Genomic DNA, 14,271 nt, shown 5'->3' with positions numbered 1-14,271 from the left:
GGGCAACTAAGTCTTCCCTTCTCATTTTTTATGCTTCTCTTTCTGTCACAGCCCTTGGAACACGACTCGCTACATAGTGGACGATCTGTGTGCACTTGGTTGATAGATTGGTTGAACATGGAAGAAATCTAGGAGCCTAGACAAGTTTGGTTAACAGAGACAAGCTGTAGTCATCTCCATAGACATTTTTCTATTCCCCAAGGTTAAGGGAGTAGCCAGCTGGGAACTCTTGGTAGTGGGAGCCATGTGTGTGGGGGGGTGTCTACTGAGGCACGGCAAGCAATTAGTGAGTGCTTCCCATATTTTCACCCCCTTTTGTGGGTTCCACTCTTACCACTCCCAATGACTAACCGGCCAGCAGCCCACAGTGGCGTTCTGCCCAGATGGACAGAAACTCTTCCAGATTTTGGACAGTTATAAAATCCCATCTCGTCTTTGGAAAGACAGCCCCTGCAGCTGTCCATCCCGCCCTCATCTCAGAGATAGCCTCAGAGGTGATTGGGACCAAGTGGAAGGGAGATGAAGAGGCCAAGCAACCTGGGATCAGGAGGGGAAGGGACAGAATGAACGCCTTGGACTGGGCAATCAGGACACCGTGTTTCAAATGCAGGCTTTCAAGGAAGGTTCTTTTATAGAACCTGAGACCTTCGGAGCTAGAATCTTGTGGATTCTGCCTCATAACAGATTTTGAATGTGTCCCCTTTTTCTCGACCTGTACGAACCCCCAACCTAGCTCAGATCCTCATCACCTTTAACCTAAATTATTGCAAAAGCCTTTTTAATAGATTCCAAACATTCAGAATCTCCCACCCCTCAATTCATTCCCCACAAAATTGTTTTAAACAATCTTAAAGCACAAGTTTGACTACTTCACTCCCTTCAAGAACCATCAATAGCTCCTTGTTACCTCTGGGATAAAATACAAATTCTCAACTTGGCATTTAAAGTTTATCACAATCTGGGTCTTAAGAAACTCTTATCGGTATATTTATCTTTTATCCAACAAATTATTTCAGTCAAATTGTTCTTGCTGTTCCTCAGACCTGTGCATTCGACTTGACATTTCCATGCCTTTTACAAGTGGCCCCCTCTCCATGCCTGGAATAAATTCCTTCCAACTCTTAGAATCTCTGGTCCCCTTCAACACCTAGCTCATGGGAAGGCTTTCCAGATCCCTCTAGGTGCTAGGACTCTTCAGATGGCCAAATAATCATAGGTGTTGGGGCAGCTAGGTGGCACAGTGGATAGAGCACCAGCCCTGGATTCAGGAGGACCTGAGTTCAAATCTGGCCTCAGACACTTGACACTTACTAGCTGTGTGACCCTGGGCAAGTCACTTAACCCTCATTGCCCTGAAAAAAAAATTAATAATAATTATAGGTGTTTGCCTCTTTATACAGAAATGTGTTTCTAGAGCTGGAAGGAACCTAAGAGGTCATCTAGTCCAACCTCCTCATTTTATAGATAAGGAAACTGAGGCCTTGGGCAGGCTAGATGATTTGCTCAAGATAGTAAGCATCAGAGGTGAAATTTGAACCCAGATCCTCTTATTCCAGAGCCAGTGTTATTTCAGGTGCTCCTGAATCCAGGGCCAGTGCTTTATCCACTGAGCCACCTAGCTGCCCCAGCCAGTGTTATTTCATGTTACAATCCCCTCCCCTTGTGCATTAGAAGACAGGGACTGATATATCTCTTTCCCAGAACAGTGCCTTGCACAAAGCAGAGGATTTAAATGTTTGTTGAATTGTGGATTTGAATCTCCTAATTTAATTTTACAAATTAGGAAACTGAAGGCAGGAGAAGTGAAATGACCAATTAGTCAGTAAACATTTATTAAGCACCTACTATATGCCAGGATCTGTTCTAGGTGCTGGGGACACAAAAAGAGACAAAAGACATCTCTGCCCTCAAGGAGGTTGCAATCTAACAGGGGAGGCAGCATGAAAATCAATATTTATGAAGCAAGCTACCAACAGGATGAATAGAAAATAATTAACAGAGGGAAGGCACTAGAGTTCAAAGGGGATGGGGAAGGCTCAGGGAGTTAAAAGCACAATGAAAATTTGAACGAAAGTCTCCTTATGGACATACTTTGTCTACTTCTCTTTCTTTACATTGTTGTTATTCAGTCATTTCAGTCCTCCCCATTTAGGACTTTCTTGGCAAAGAAACTGGAGTCGTTTGCCATTTCCTTCTCCAGCTCATTTTACAGATGAGGAAAATGAGTCAAAGGGTCTCAAACTATGTCCAGGGTCACACAGCTAGTAAATAAATATACGAGGACAGATTTGAACTCAGGAAGATGAGTCGTTCTGACTTCAGGCCCAGCGCTCTGTGCACTATGGCGCCACCTAGCTGCTGCTTCCTTTTTATAGGCTAGCCCCAATGCCTTGAATGTACTTTCTTCTTACTGTCATCTCTTAGAATCCTTAGGTTCCTTCAAGGCTCATTTCAGGTGCCACCTCCTAGGGGAAATCACGTCTTCCTCAAATTATCTTCTATTTGTCTGTTTCTGTATATGTTGCTTTCCCCCTCCCCCAACTCAGTAGAACTTGCTTTATTCTTTTGTATTAGAAGTAAGGAAAAAGCATTTATTAAATGCCCGCTATGTGCCGGGCACTGTGCTAAGCACTAGGATCACAAAGACAAATGGGTGAAACATTCCCTACTCTCTAGGAGTTTATACTCTAGCAGAAGGGCAGGGCACCATGCTGAGCACTGGAGCTTCCAACCTGCTGATGGAGGGAACATGCATCTCCAGGGTAGAGACTTCTGAACACCTGGGTTCTGTTTGCTTTTAGCTTTTCCTCTCTTTGGACTCTGTCTCTGTCTCCCCTGCCCCCTCCTTAGGTGATTGTCTCTCCTCTGTAAATAACCCCCCTCCCCTCCCTCAGCACATACCCGTCTCCCATGCCCCCCATCCTTTTCTCCATCTCTCCCCCCCTTATCTCTATGCATGTCTCCCATCCCTGCCTTTCTTGATCTCTCTCCCTCAAGTGTCTCGCTCTGTTTTTCTTCGGGCTGATGCTTCCCCATCCCACCTCCTCTCTTTCCCCTCCTCCTAACCCCCTCCTTCCTAAAGCTTCCTCTCCCTCTCTATCAAAAGTGTAAATCTCTCTCTCTCTCTCTTTTCTTTTCTTTACACTCCGCTGGCCCAGCCCGGAGAATTGAAACCCTCTTTTCTCCGTAAGAGAATCCAACGTGAGGGGGCCTCTTTGGCTGTTGTATTTTTCATAAATCGGGAAAGGAATGGCTTGGAGGGGGTGGAGGGAGGGGGGAGGAGGAGAGGAGATGTGAGAGAGGAGAGAGGGGAGGGAGCCTCCGCGGCTGAAGAAGAGTGGAGCGTGGAGAGATTTAGTTCCATCTGAAAGCTGTCGGCGCGAATCAAAGGCTTCCCTTTGAACGGTTGGTGTAATCGGGAGCAGAGAGCGCAGGGAATGAAGCTTGGGCCCAGGGGGTTCATTACGGTCCCGTTTGATAAATCCGGGGAGACAGGCTTCTGGCCTCCCCCCTTCCCCATCCCAGTTCCTTTCTCTCCTTGGCTCTAGTCAGCTTCCTGGGAGAACTGGACCCCCTCTTTCCCTGGGCTAGGACTGGGAGAGGTGGAGGAGTGTGTCAACCAGGTAGGAATGGAAACACAGGTCCTTTGGCTTAGGTCAGAGGGGTACCGGTGTGTGCCTGTGCTTGGGTGTACTCCGGAGATGACAGTGTAGCAGTGATGGGACAAGAAAGGAAGGTGCATGGACATGTGTGTCTGTGCCCACTAAGAGGCCTGGGTGTGTACATGTTCAGAAATTTACATGCACGGGCCATGATGCAGACATGAATCATACATGCTTTCCCTGCATTCTACTTTATGGTTTGGAAAAGGGAACAAAGGGGAGGGGTGGGAAATGTACAAAAGAGATGAGATTTGGTTTGGCCCCAGGGACCAGAACCAGGGCAAATTTGGGTTCCTCTGAGGAAAAGGCTTGCTAATTTGTAGAGCTGCCCCAAAGTAGAATGGACTACCTGGGTAGATAGTGAGGTCCCCATTACTTGAGGTCTTCAGACGGAAGCCAGGGATATTGTTGAGTTGACCCCTGTTCAGGTACGCTTAGGTAGCATCGTCTAGTGGCTTATTTGCTAGAATATTTGGACCTAAGTCCAAATCCAGCCTCAGATACTTATAAACTGTATGGCCCTGGGTAAGTCACTTAACCTTTGCCTCAGTTTCCTCAGCTATGACATGGGCATAATAATAGTACTTATGTCCTAGGGTTGTTGTGAGGAAAAATTGAGATAATATTTATAAATAAAACATAAAGTGCTATATAAATGTTAGTTATAATGATGAAGAGGAGGAGGAGGACTGTATTTGGAGTCAGAGGACGTAGGGTTAAATACTATCCCTCTACACCTTATTACCTATGTGACCTTGAGCATGTGCCTCAGTTTCTTCATCTGTCAAATCCAAATCTAAATCTATGGTCCTATGACAAGGAGCTTTGTATTAAACCCCAGTTTTCTCATCTATAAAATGGAGGTGCTTACACTCCACCTCACAGGATTGTATCGTGTGAAAAGCATTTTGTAAACCTTAGGTGCTATGGAAACAGTGTGTGTGTATTCATCCATATTGAGGTAGCTGTTTATTCTAGGTAAGGACTGAGACTTTGGGTTTGAACTAAGGGGTGAGGTTTGGGTGGAAATAGAGGATCATTTCAGTCATGTCTGACTCTTCATAATCCTATTTGGGCTTTGCCATTTCCTTCTCCAGCTCATTTTACAGATGAGAAAACTGAGGCAAATGGGGTTAAGTGACTTGACCAGGGTCACAGAGCTTGGAAGTGTCTGTGGCCATAATTGAACCCAGGAAGATCAGTCTTCCTGACTTCAGGCCCCATACTTTATCCACTGTGCCACCTAGCTACCTGAAGATGGAGGCTAAGAATGAGTTATGAACAGGGTGTAAGGGGCCTCTTGTACTTTCATTTTCCTCATCGCTCTCCCCACTTAAAATTTCCTAAGCAGTCTCTCATTCCTAATCGCTCCTCAGAAACCATTCCTATTTCTTCATTCTAACCCTGGCTTTGAACTCATCCCTGGTACCAGAAAGACCCTGGTTTGTCCCCCTCAGGAATTCCCAATTTAATGGAGGATGTGGTCTCTAGGACGTGGTCAGAAACGCAAAGGCACAAAGATGGTAAGAACTAAGCTGTAGACATCAGGTTTGGGGAAAATCTATTTATCACTTATCTTCATTTACAGTGAGCTCCCATGTGAATAGAGACATATTCCCTCACATCCATGCACACCGTTGCATGTTGCTCTGCCCTGTGCCTGTCTTGGTCTCATCATCCCTTTCTGTGTTTCTTTCTCTCTGTGGGTCTGCACTTCTCCTGGGTCATGGTCTCTCAGTGTCTGTGCTTCCTCCTACTCACTCCAGATCCCTTCCTTTCTCCCTCCCTCTCTGTTCCTACTTCTCTATTTCTCGATCTTTCCCTTTGCTTCTGTGTGGGTGTCTCTGGCTTTGTCTCTATTGCTCAGCGTCAGTTCCTCCTCTCTCTGTCTCTATCAACCTCTCCCCCCTCATCTCCAGTGTGTGTGTGTGTGTGTGTGTGTGTGTGTGTGTGTGTGTGTGTGTGTGTGAGAGAGAGAGAGAGAGAGAGAGAGAGAAAGTTCGCTCTGCCTGTCTTCACAGTGGCTGTTTAAGAGTTCACCACATCTGTGATGGTGTCTGAAGACAAGGGGGGAGAAGAGAGAGATCAAAGCTGGTGGGAATTCAGAGAAAACCACTGACGAAAATTAGCCCTAGACTGGGGGCTGCTGGCCTTGTGATGCAAGGTTGGTCTGCCCTTCTGATTCACGTTAAGCTTGTGGTTGGGTCCCTGGATCTCCTGGCCTGTTTCCCCATAGCTCCCTGCTGAGGGAGGCCCAGATCTCCCTGGCAAGTCATTCGTTAGCACTAGTGTTTGACTTCCATCTCATTTCCTGGAAGCCAGTCAGGAAGCAAAGGATAGATAAATGATAGAGCAGAGAACTGAAATGTGGCTGCTCACTCAAGTGGCAGGTTCCTCTCTGCAGCTGTGGCTTGGTGGAAGACCCAGTCAACAAAGAGATCCAGTCTAAATCACTAGGACCCAGGGATAGGAGCTTAGGGATTCAAGGGTCCTGAGCCTGACTTTACTTACCCACTTAGTCAATAAACATTAAGTGCCTACCATGTGCCAGGCAGCTAGGTGGTGCAGTGGACAGAGTGCCTGACCGGGAGTCAGGAAGATTCATCTTTCTGAGTTCAAATCTGGCCTTAGGCACTTTTTAGCTGTGTGACCCTGGGCAAGTCACTTAACCCTGTTTGCCTCAGTTTCCTCATCTGTAAAATAAACTGGAGGAGGAAAAGGCAAACCACCCCAGTATCTTTGCAAAAAAAACCCCAAACGGGGTCACAAAGGGTCAGACAACACTGAAAAACAACTGAACAACGAAAGGCAGGCACTGTGCCAAGTGCTAGGGATACAAAAAGAGACAAAAGACAGTCTCATCACTCAAGGAGCTTACAGTCTAATGGGGGAGACAACGTGCAACAGATATATACAGAAAGATAGACATGTTCTCCCCACCCCTTTCTCCAAACTCAAGTTTTGGGCATTATCCACTCAAGCATGACCCCTTCTCTGTATCTTATCCTGAACCTGAGTCCTCCACAGAGCTTTCTCAACTCTAGTTAAGTCCTAGTCCTATCCCTTTCTTTCTTGTCAACCTTGCTCTACTTTCTCAGCAAAGTCTTCTTGGTCTGACTTCATTTCTTCTTTCCCTAGTTAGGCACCCCCTATCCCTTCCTATCCCTCCAAATTTCAGTTCTTAGAGCTTCCTTATCTCATTGTCTTTGCCTTTGATCTGTGACCTATCAGCCGGAGGGCTCCCGAGGTTGGAGACCATATTTCTTCCATCTGACTTTAAGCCCCAGAAGGCAGGGCCCCTGTCTCATTCTACCTCTGCACCCTCAGCACACCACCACCCAAATAGTGTCCCACACTTTGGGGTATTAAGTGATTTGGGTTTCTCCTCCAAGTTCAGAGGCATTTCAGAATTCACTCCTGAATGCTGCCTTGTTCTTGGGCGCCTTCTTACTAAGAGGAGCTAGAGTCAGAAAAGAAAGCGGGACCCTGGAAGCAGATTCAAGATGATTTCCATCCCCCACCTCCATTCTGGCAGCCCAGTTTGATTTCCTCGAGTGTCACCTTCTCAAACGCACTCATTTGTTGAAAAGTTCTTCTTATTGTCTGACTTTAGAGAACTATAAATAAGAGAATGTTAGAACTATCGTGGGGCCTTAGAAATGATCGATTTTTTTATTTTACAGATAAACCGTGCTAGGAAGAGAAAGTGATTTGCTTAAGGTCCTCCAGACAAATTAGTGGCACAACTGGAATCCATTTCTCCCAACAGAATATCTGTGAAGCACTTTGCAAACCTTAAAGTATTATATAAGTGTTAGCCATTATTATTTCCATCTCCATCTCTCCTCTACCATGTCCTAGACCCTGTTCTCTTTCTGTGACCCTACTAGGGAAACCGTTCACTGCTTCTTACAGACAGTGAGTACAGGGTGTCCAGAACTGCAGGGCCGAAAGTTTGAAGACTAATTCTGTCTCCAGGACTCCCAGGGCATCCCCAGGACAAGTTGTTGTGCCCTGACTCCCCTTTATGTCTCAGTTACTCCCATTAGAAAGGAAAGGGGGAGAAGTGGTTGTGGGGAGTTGGCTGCACATAGCTCCCAGAAGAAATGCGCAAGGACATGAATAAATTTGAATAATAATGAGCACTGAGCAGGAATTAATAATGCGGACTTCTTACCTGACACCACCTTCCCTACTGTTGGGATCTCCAAGCACAAATCCTTTTGAATACAGGTGAGGCTCATTCCCCCACTCCTTAGAAGGTGTGGCCTGTCAGGTTGGGTGCATGGGTTGGGGGATGGAGTCAGGGAAATGGAACATGGAATAGTATGGGATTTGTGTAGTATGGGATTTGTGCTTATTTGGAATGGAGACTCCTTGCAACCAACCCCCCCCCAAAACAAACAAACAAACAAAACACACACACACACACACACACACACACACACGTGCGCGCGCGTGCACGCGCGCGCTATCTTCTCCCACTGAAGGTGGCCTTCAAAATCTATTAGAGGATATAAATCATTGTTTTAAATCACATTCTGTCCATCTATTCTCGCCTGCCTCCACACCAACTGTTTCTCTACTATTCCTGTGATCAGACCCTCCAGGGCACTACATGAGACTGAGAGAGGAAGGAAGAGACAACCCTTGCCCTGGAGGAACCTTCTGGGTTTGATGAGCACAGGCTAACTGCACTCTTCCCTCCTCCTTAGATTTGGATTGAGAGGCACTCTTTAGAAATGGATAGGCTGGGGGCGGCTAGGTGGCGCAGTGGATAAAGCACCCCCTGGATTCAGGAGGACCTGAGTTCAAATCCAGCCTCAGACACTTGTCACTTACTAGCTGTGTGACCCTGGGCAAGTCACTTAAGTCCCATTGCCCCGCAAAAACAAAACAAAACAAAAATAACAACAAAAAGAAATGGATAGGGTGAGGTTGAGAAGGTGGGGCTGCAAGGAATGGATAGTGGGGTCAGGCTTCCCCTCTATAGAGACTAAGAGTGTGACTTAGGTGACACCAGGCTGGACTTTGAGCCAGGAAGACCCAAGTTTGAATTCTGCCACCAGATACTTACTAGCTATGTGTAATCTCTCCAAGCCTCAGTTTCTTTAGGTGTCAAATGGGGAGAATGAAAGCAGCTACCTAACCAGGGTTTTTTCCCCCATTATCAAATGAGATAACGCTTTAACACAAGTAAACACAGTGGACACCTTAAAGGCCTACATAAATGCTAGCCATTGTTGTTATGATGATGGGAAGGCAAGGCTGCAGTGGGAACAAAGTTAGAGTCCCCTTACGTGTGAATAGTGCAAAATGGGGTGCCGAGAGGCAGAGCAGGAGCTTCTGTCCTCCCTTCACTTTCTGTAGCTAAGGAAGCAAAGATACCTTCCGCTTTTCTGAATCCATCAGCTGGCAGTTCTGCTTAACTCAGGCCCTGGTCCTTGCTTTTCTGGCTGGATCGATGCTGGAGGGAGTGGGAGGGGGCAGCTGGGAGATGGGGGGGGGGCATAGAAGAGGGGGAAAGAACAAACCCCTCAATCCAATTCCCTGCTCCATTTAGGCTTCACAATTAAAGGCAATTACTCTGCAGTTTTCTAATCAAATGCTCCAGGCCCCTCTGCCAGCCGGGCAGCGATGTGTGCCTCCCTCTGATGGGGAGTGGGACAAAAGCCACGGCCTGGACTGGGCACTGCCAAGGGGCTAAGCATGTGCAGGTGCGAGTGTGCACAGGAGATCCCGGAGGGAATAGCGGCGTCCAGGGAGAGAGCCTGCCAGCAGGCTCTGGGACTGTGTGTGAATTGAGGGCAGGAAGTAGAGCCAAGGCCCCTCCTGGGTCAAGCCCAGCCAGGGATAGATGTGGCCCCTCAGGCACATGTGTGTGAACATGTGGACAGCAGGCTCAGGCTAACAGGTGCCAAACAGACCCGCCCTGGGCTCCTGCGCTATGTGATAAACACAAGTGCCCAAATTGAGGGGGAGGGGAGGGGGGGGTCACATGCCGGCACTCCTGTACACTATCTTTCTGCCTCAATGCCACAGCCAGTGATCAACATTAATTATGCATCATTGATTAACATGGATGATTGGACCCTGTAGCCCAAGCTACTATGTGGAGATCTCCAAGCACCCTTTCTCTTAGAAAAGTGTATTGGGGGAAGGGGGCCCTAAGGCTGAAGGGAAGGAGAGGTGGGGCAGATCTAAGGATGGGGTTGTGTGGGGAGCCTGGTATACTCCCTGTACCAAGCAATAGTGCCCTGGGGGAATGTTAGAGAGTAAGAAAATCGGAGGTGGGAGGCGTTGCTCCCTCTTCCCGCCCCCTGCCCCATCCCCCATACACACAATTACACAATTGAGGGAAGGTGGCAGAGTCTGGTTCCTCACCTGATGCCCTCTGTATCTTTCTGCCAGGAACCCAGACCCGATTTAGCCAAGAGCCATCTGACCAGACGGTTGTGGCTGGGCAGCGGGCTGTGCTTTCCTGTGTGCTGCTGAACTATTCTGGCATCGTGCAGTGGACCAAGGATGGGCTGGCTCTGGGCATGGGCCAGGGCCTCAAAGGTAAGATCTTTATCTATCCGAGGTGCCTTCCAGTTCTCGATCTGCTTTCCTTTGATCCCCTGATCCCATGATCCCGAGTCTCCCCTCCCTCCCTCCCCCCAGATAATCTTTCATCCAGGCAGCCTGTTTTCCATTCACTTTGGCAGCTTTGGACTTCTCTGCCTGTCTCTAGCTTGTTTTTCCTCAATTCCTTTACTGTCATATCTGTCCCCATTTTTCTCTCCTCTCTGACTCTCTATTCATTATGTGTATGTCCATGCCTGCATATGTCTCTATCTTTGTTTGTTCCATATGTGTTTATGTGTACTTACATATCCATGTGCACATATGCCCATATACACACACATATATTAGACATATAGCCCTGCCCAGACATTTTGTCAGGTCATTTGTTTCTTCTCAAAATGTTTCTGCATGTAAGGAAAAGGTACAGAAGTCACAGAAAGGGGAAAGTAAACCGGAGAGAGAAAAAGACAAGGGGACTGGCAGAGAGAGCCATGGATACAGGGTGGCAGGTGAACGTGGGCTTCGAAAAGAGGATTCTCGGCAGATGTTAGAGGGGAGAGGCATTTCCAGGAATATCTAGCTCTAAACCTTCCTTTTACAGATGAGGATCAGAGAGGAAGTAAGGAGGCCGAGGTTCTACACCCAGTGAAAGAATCCAGATTTGATGGGCCCCCCAGGGCTCCCAGGACAATAGTCTTTCCTCTGCAACATGTTGTTATGTGCTACAGGAAGCACTTGATTCATCTTCAGCAAATTTTTCATTCTGGGGTCACCCTCCTGGGCACCTTCCCACCATTGTCCAATTAGTATGAAAGCTCAGGGATGAGCGACTAATTTTATTATCAATCTGAACATATTCATTTATTCATTAAGCCTTTATTAAATGCCTACTGTATAGACAGTGCTAAGCACATCTGAACTTCATACACACACACACACACACACACACACACACATACACACACACACACACACACACACACACACACACACACACACACACCATATTCCAAAGCCAAATGAGAATGATTTGAGGGATATTGAGTATTGAGGATTTTCTGTTATGGCCCTCCTGTAGTGAGGCAGATAATGGAGAGGACCATGTAGTGATCCACAACGAGAGAATAGAGATGGAGGTTGGATTCATTGCGGAGATAGAGAGAGAGAGAGAAACAGAGAGAGATCAATAGATATGGAGTGAGAGGGATCAATAAAAGGCTGGACAGAGTGAGATAAAGGGAGGAAGGAGAGCGTGGGGAGTAAGACTACAGAGAGCAGGGAGTGGAGGTAGGCAGCCAGTCAAAATGATGAAGAGAGACAGAGATGAGGATGGGGCGAGGTAGGGAGGGCTGAGACTCTGTCAACCCATCCCCCCATATTCACATTCCCAGAAACTCTTTGCCCAGCAGGGAAACTTCACCCACCGTCCCTTTCAGAGGCCAAGGGACGTGGCGGGGCGGGGGGGGGGGGGGGAAGGTCTCCATCTTGAGAGAGGGAGAGCTCTCTGTCTCGGTCTCAGAAAGTCCCACAGAAGGATCCCCAGAGAGCTGCTGCCTCTGCTATGATGTCCTATATTTCACAGATATTCTCTGTCTCTCCCTCCCACTGCCTTGCTGCGCCTCACTCTTTTCTTTCCTATTATTATGAGAGACATTTGTCTGCAAACAGCCTCTGAGGTTTCATCTGCTTCTGTTCGTTGCTTCCTTCTCTGCCCACCCCCACCTCCTTTTCTTCTGTTTTCAGGTTCTCACATCATCCTTCTTGACTATAAGGGAGTGTGATACCACAATCCTCTGCCTATGACCTTGTCACCTCTTGGTTATATCGTAGGATAGGACAGAAAGAGGGTGGGATGGAGGAGGAATTTTGCCTTAATTAAATATAATCTTGGGATAGAAATGGGAGGATTGGGGCTTCACAAAAGTGCTCAAGTGGGAGACCCTAGGCAGTCTAGGGGTGTGTTTAGGGGCCCTCTGGGATAATGGGAATCGGGTGGAAAGGAGGTATTTAAATTTGGTTGGCACTTAGATCAGCTCACATCTGACCTCTCTTCATCTTCCCAGCATGGCCACGCTACCGGATTGTGGGATCTGCAGAAGCTGGGCAATACAACTTGGAGATTACAGATGCTGAGCTTTCCGATGATGCTTCCTATGAGTGCCAGGCCACTGAAGCCGCCCTGCGCTCACGAAAGGCAAAACTCACTGTGCTGAGTAAGAGACTTTCCTTAGTGTTTACTTGGACCCTCTGATTGTCCCTCCTTATTGTCATCTTAGCCCCTTCTCCTGTCTCCCAGTGTGACCACTGCTCCTCCCTACCCTCCCTCCTTTCCTAGTCTCCTCTTTAATCTCTCAAGGCTGCTTCTCCTCTGGCCCTTATTTCACTGCAGTCCCTATCGTCCAATCCCAATGTCCTGCTTTTCCTTTTCAATTTTTTGGTTCAATGTAACAAATATTAAGTGCCTACTCTATGCAGAGCATTGTTTTAGGACCTAGGGATGCAAACAGTAGAAATGACGTCTCTGCCCTCAGGTGGCTTAAGGTCTATTATAATAGGGGGGTACAATACCTATACCAATAAGTATGAGATAAGATAGATTGGAAGGGTGAGGCAGAGGTCAAGACAAAGTCTTATAAGAAATAGGAGGTGGAGAGATCACTTTCAACTATGGGGATCATGGAAGGTTTCTTGGAAGAGCTGACACCTAAGGAACTTTGAAGGAAGATCATAATTTAATAAGATGGAGATTCAAAGAAAATGTGTTCCAGGCATGGGATGCTTGCGTGAATGCAAAGATGTAGGTAGGAGAAAACAAGACAAGATCAAGAAACATCTAGTAGTTTAGTTTGGCTAGAATAGAGCATGCCTGAAGGAAAATGGTAGAAAATAAAATGTGAAATATCAGTTGGAGCCAGATTATAGAGGACTCTAAATATCTGGTGAAGGATTTTTTTGTTGTTGTTGTTGTTTTGGAAAATCTTATCCTATAGACAATAGAGAGCCATCAAAGGGTTTTGAGCAGGGGATGCTGCATGTGGAAGATGATTTCAGCTACTCCATTAAGAATGGGTTGCATGGGGGCAGCTAGGTGGTACAGTGGATAAAACACTGGCCCTGGATTCAGGAGGACCTGAGTTCAAATCTGGCTTCAGACAAGACACTTATTAGCTGCGTGACCCTGGGCAAGTCACTTAACCCTCATTTCCCTGTTAAAAAAATGGGTTGCATTGGGGCAGCTAGATGGCGCAGTGGATAGAACACCGGCCCTGGAGTCAGGAGTACCTGAGTTCGGATCTGGCCTCAGACACTTAACACTTACTAGCTGTGTGACCCTGGGCAAGTCACTTAACCCCAATTGCCTCACTTAAAAAAAAATGGGTTGCAGATTGGAGAAGTTAGTTAAGGGTAATATTGCAGGAGAGACATGACGAGAGTCTGAACTAGGGTAGCATCAGTGTGCCTGGAGAGAAAGGGATTGGTTCAAGAACTACTGGGGAGTTAAAATTATGGGACATGTTAACTGGTAAGGGGGAGGAAGAGAAAGAATGAGAAATTACTGAAGTTTTAAGAATGAGAGACTGAGAAGTAGAGAAGTAGGGAGGTAGCTCAGGAAGGAAGTTAAGCAGTTAAGTTTTGGCTATGTTGAGTTGGAGGTGTCCACGAAGCATCCAGGAGATGATGTCCAGCAGATTTGTGCTTAGTGGAGAGATACATATTGAAGATAAAAAGTTGGGAGTAGTCATCTGCAGAGAGGTAATCACTGGGGCCATGGAAATGAGTGAGATTGCCAAGGGAAAGCATCTTTCTAGATTCTAAATAAGAGGGAAGAGGAAGAGAAGAAGCATGTAAGTGTCTACTCTGTGCTAGGCACCGTGCTAAGTGCTTTACAAATATTACTTAATTTGATAAGAGAGCCAAGGACAAAACCTTGGGGAATACCCATACTTAGGAGGTAAGAGAAAAAAGATGAATCATAGAGGAGGATGGAGAAGGATCAGTCAGATAGGTAGAAAGAGTAGTAAAAGAGGATAGACTCGGGGCA

At 46.9% G+C, this 14,271-nt stretch overlaps 1 protein-coding gene across 1 annotated transcript in view; it reads left to right on the top strand.

Annotated features, from left to right (window-relative positions):
* Positions 1-14,271, top strand: part of KIRREL1 (kirre like nephrin family adhesion molecule 1) — a 163,928-nt gene that overhangs the window by 110,495 nt on the left and 39,162 nt on the right. The window contains exons 2-3 of the mRNA XM_043963055.1: positions 10,074-10,223; positions 12,293-12,442. Coding sequence (XP_043818990.1) covers positions 10,074-10,223; positions 12,293-12,442 — 300 coding nt within the window. The remainder of the gene's footprint in view (positions 1-10,073; positions 10,224-12,292; positions 12,443-14,271) is intronic.

Source organism: Dromiciops gliroides, chromosome 4, assembly GCF_019393635.1.
Source record: "Dromiciops gliroides isolate mDroGli1 chromosome 4, mDroGli1.pri, whole genome shotgun sequence".
In the NCBI taxonomy this organism is placed as follows: Eukaryota; Metazoa; Chordata; class Mammalia; order Microbiotheria; family Microbiotheriidae; genus Dromiciops; species Dromiciops gliroides.
Note: the sequence above shows the minus strand (reverse complement) of the source record. Positions and strands in the feature narration are given on the sequence as shown.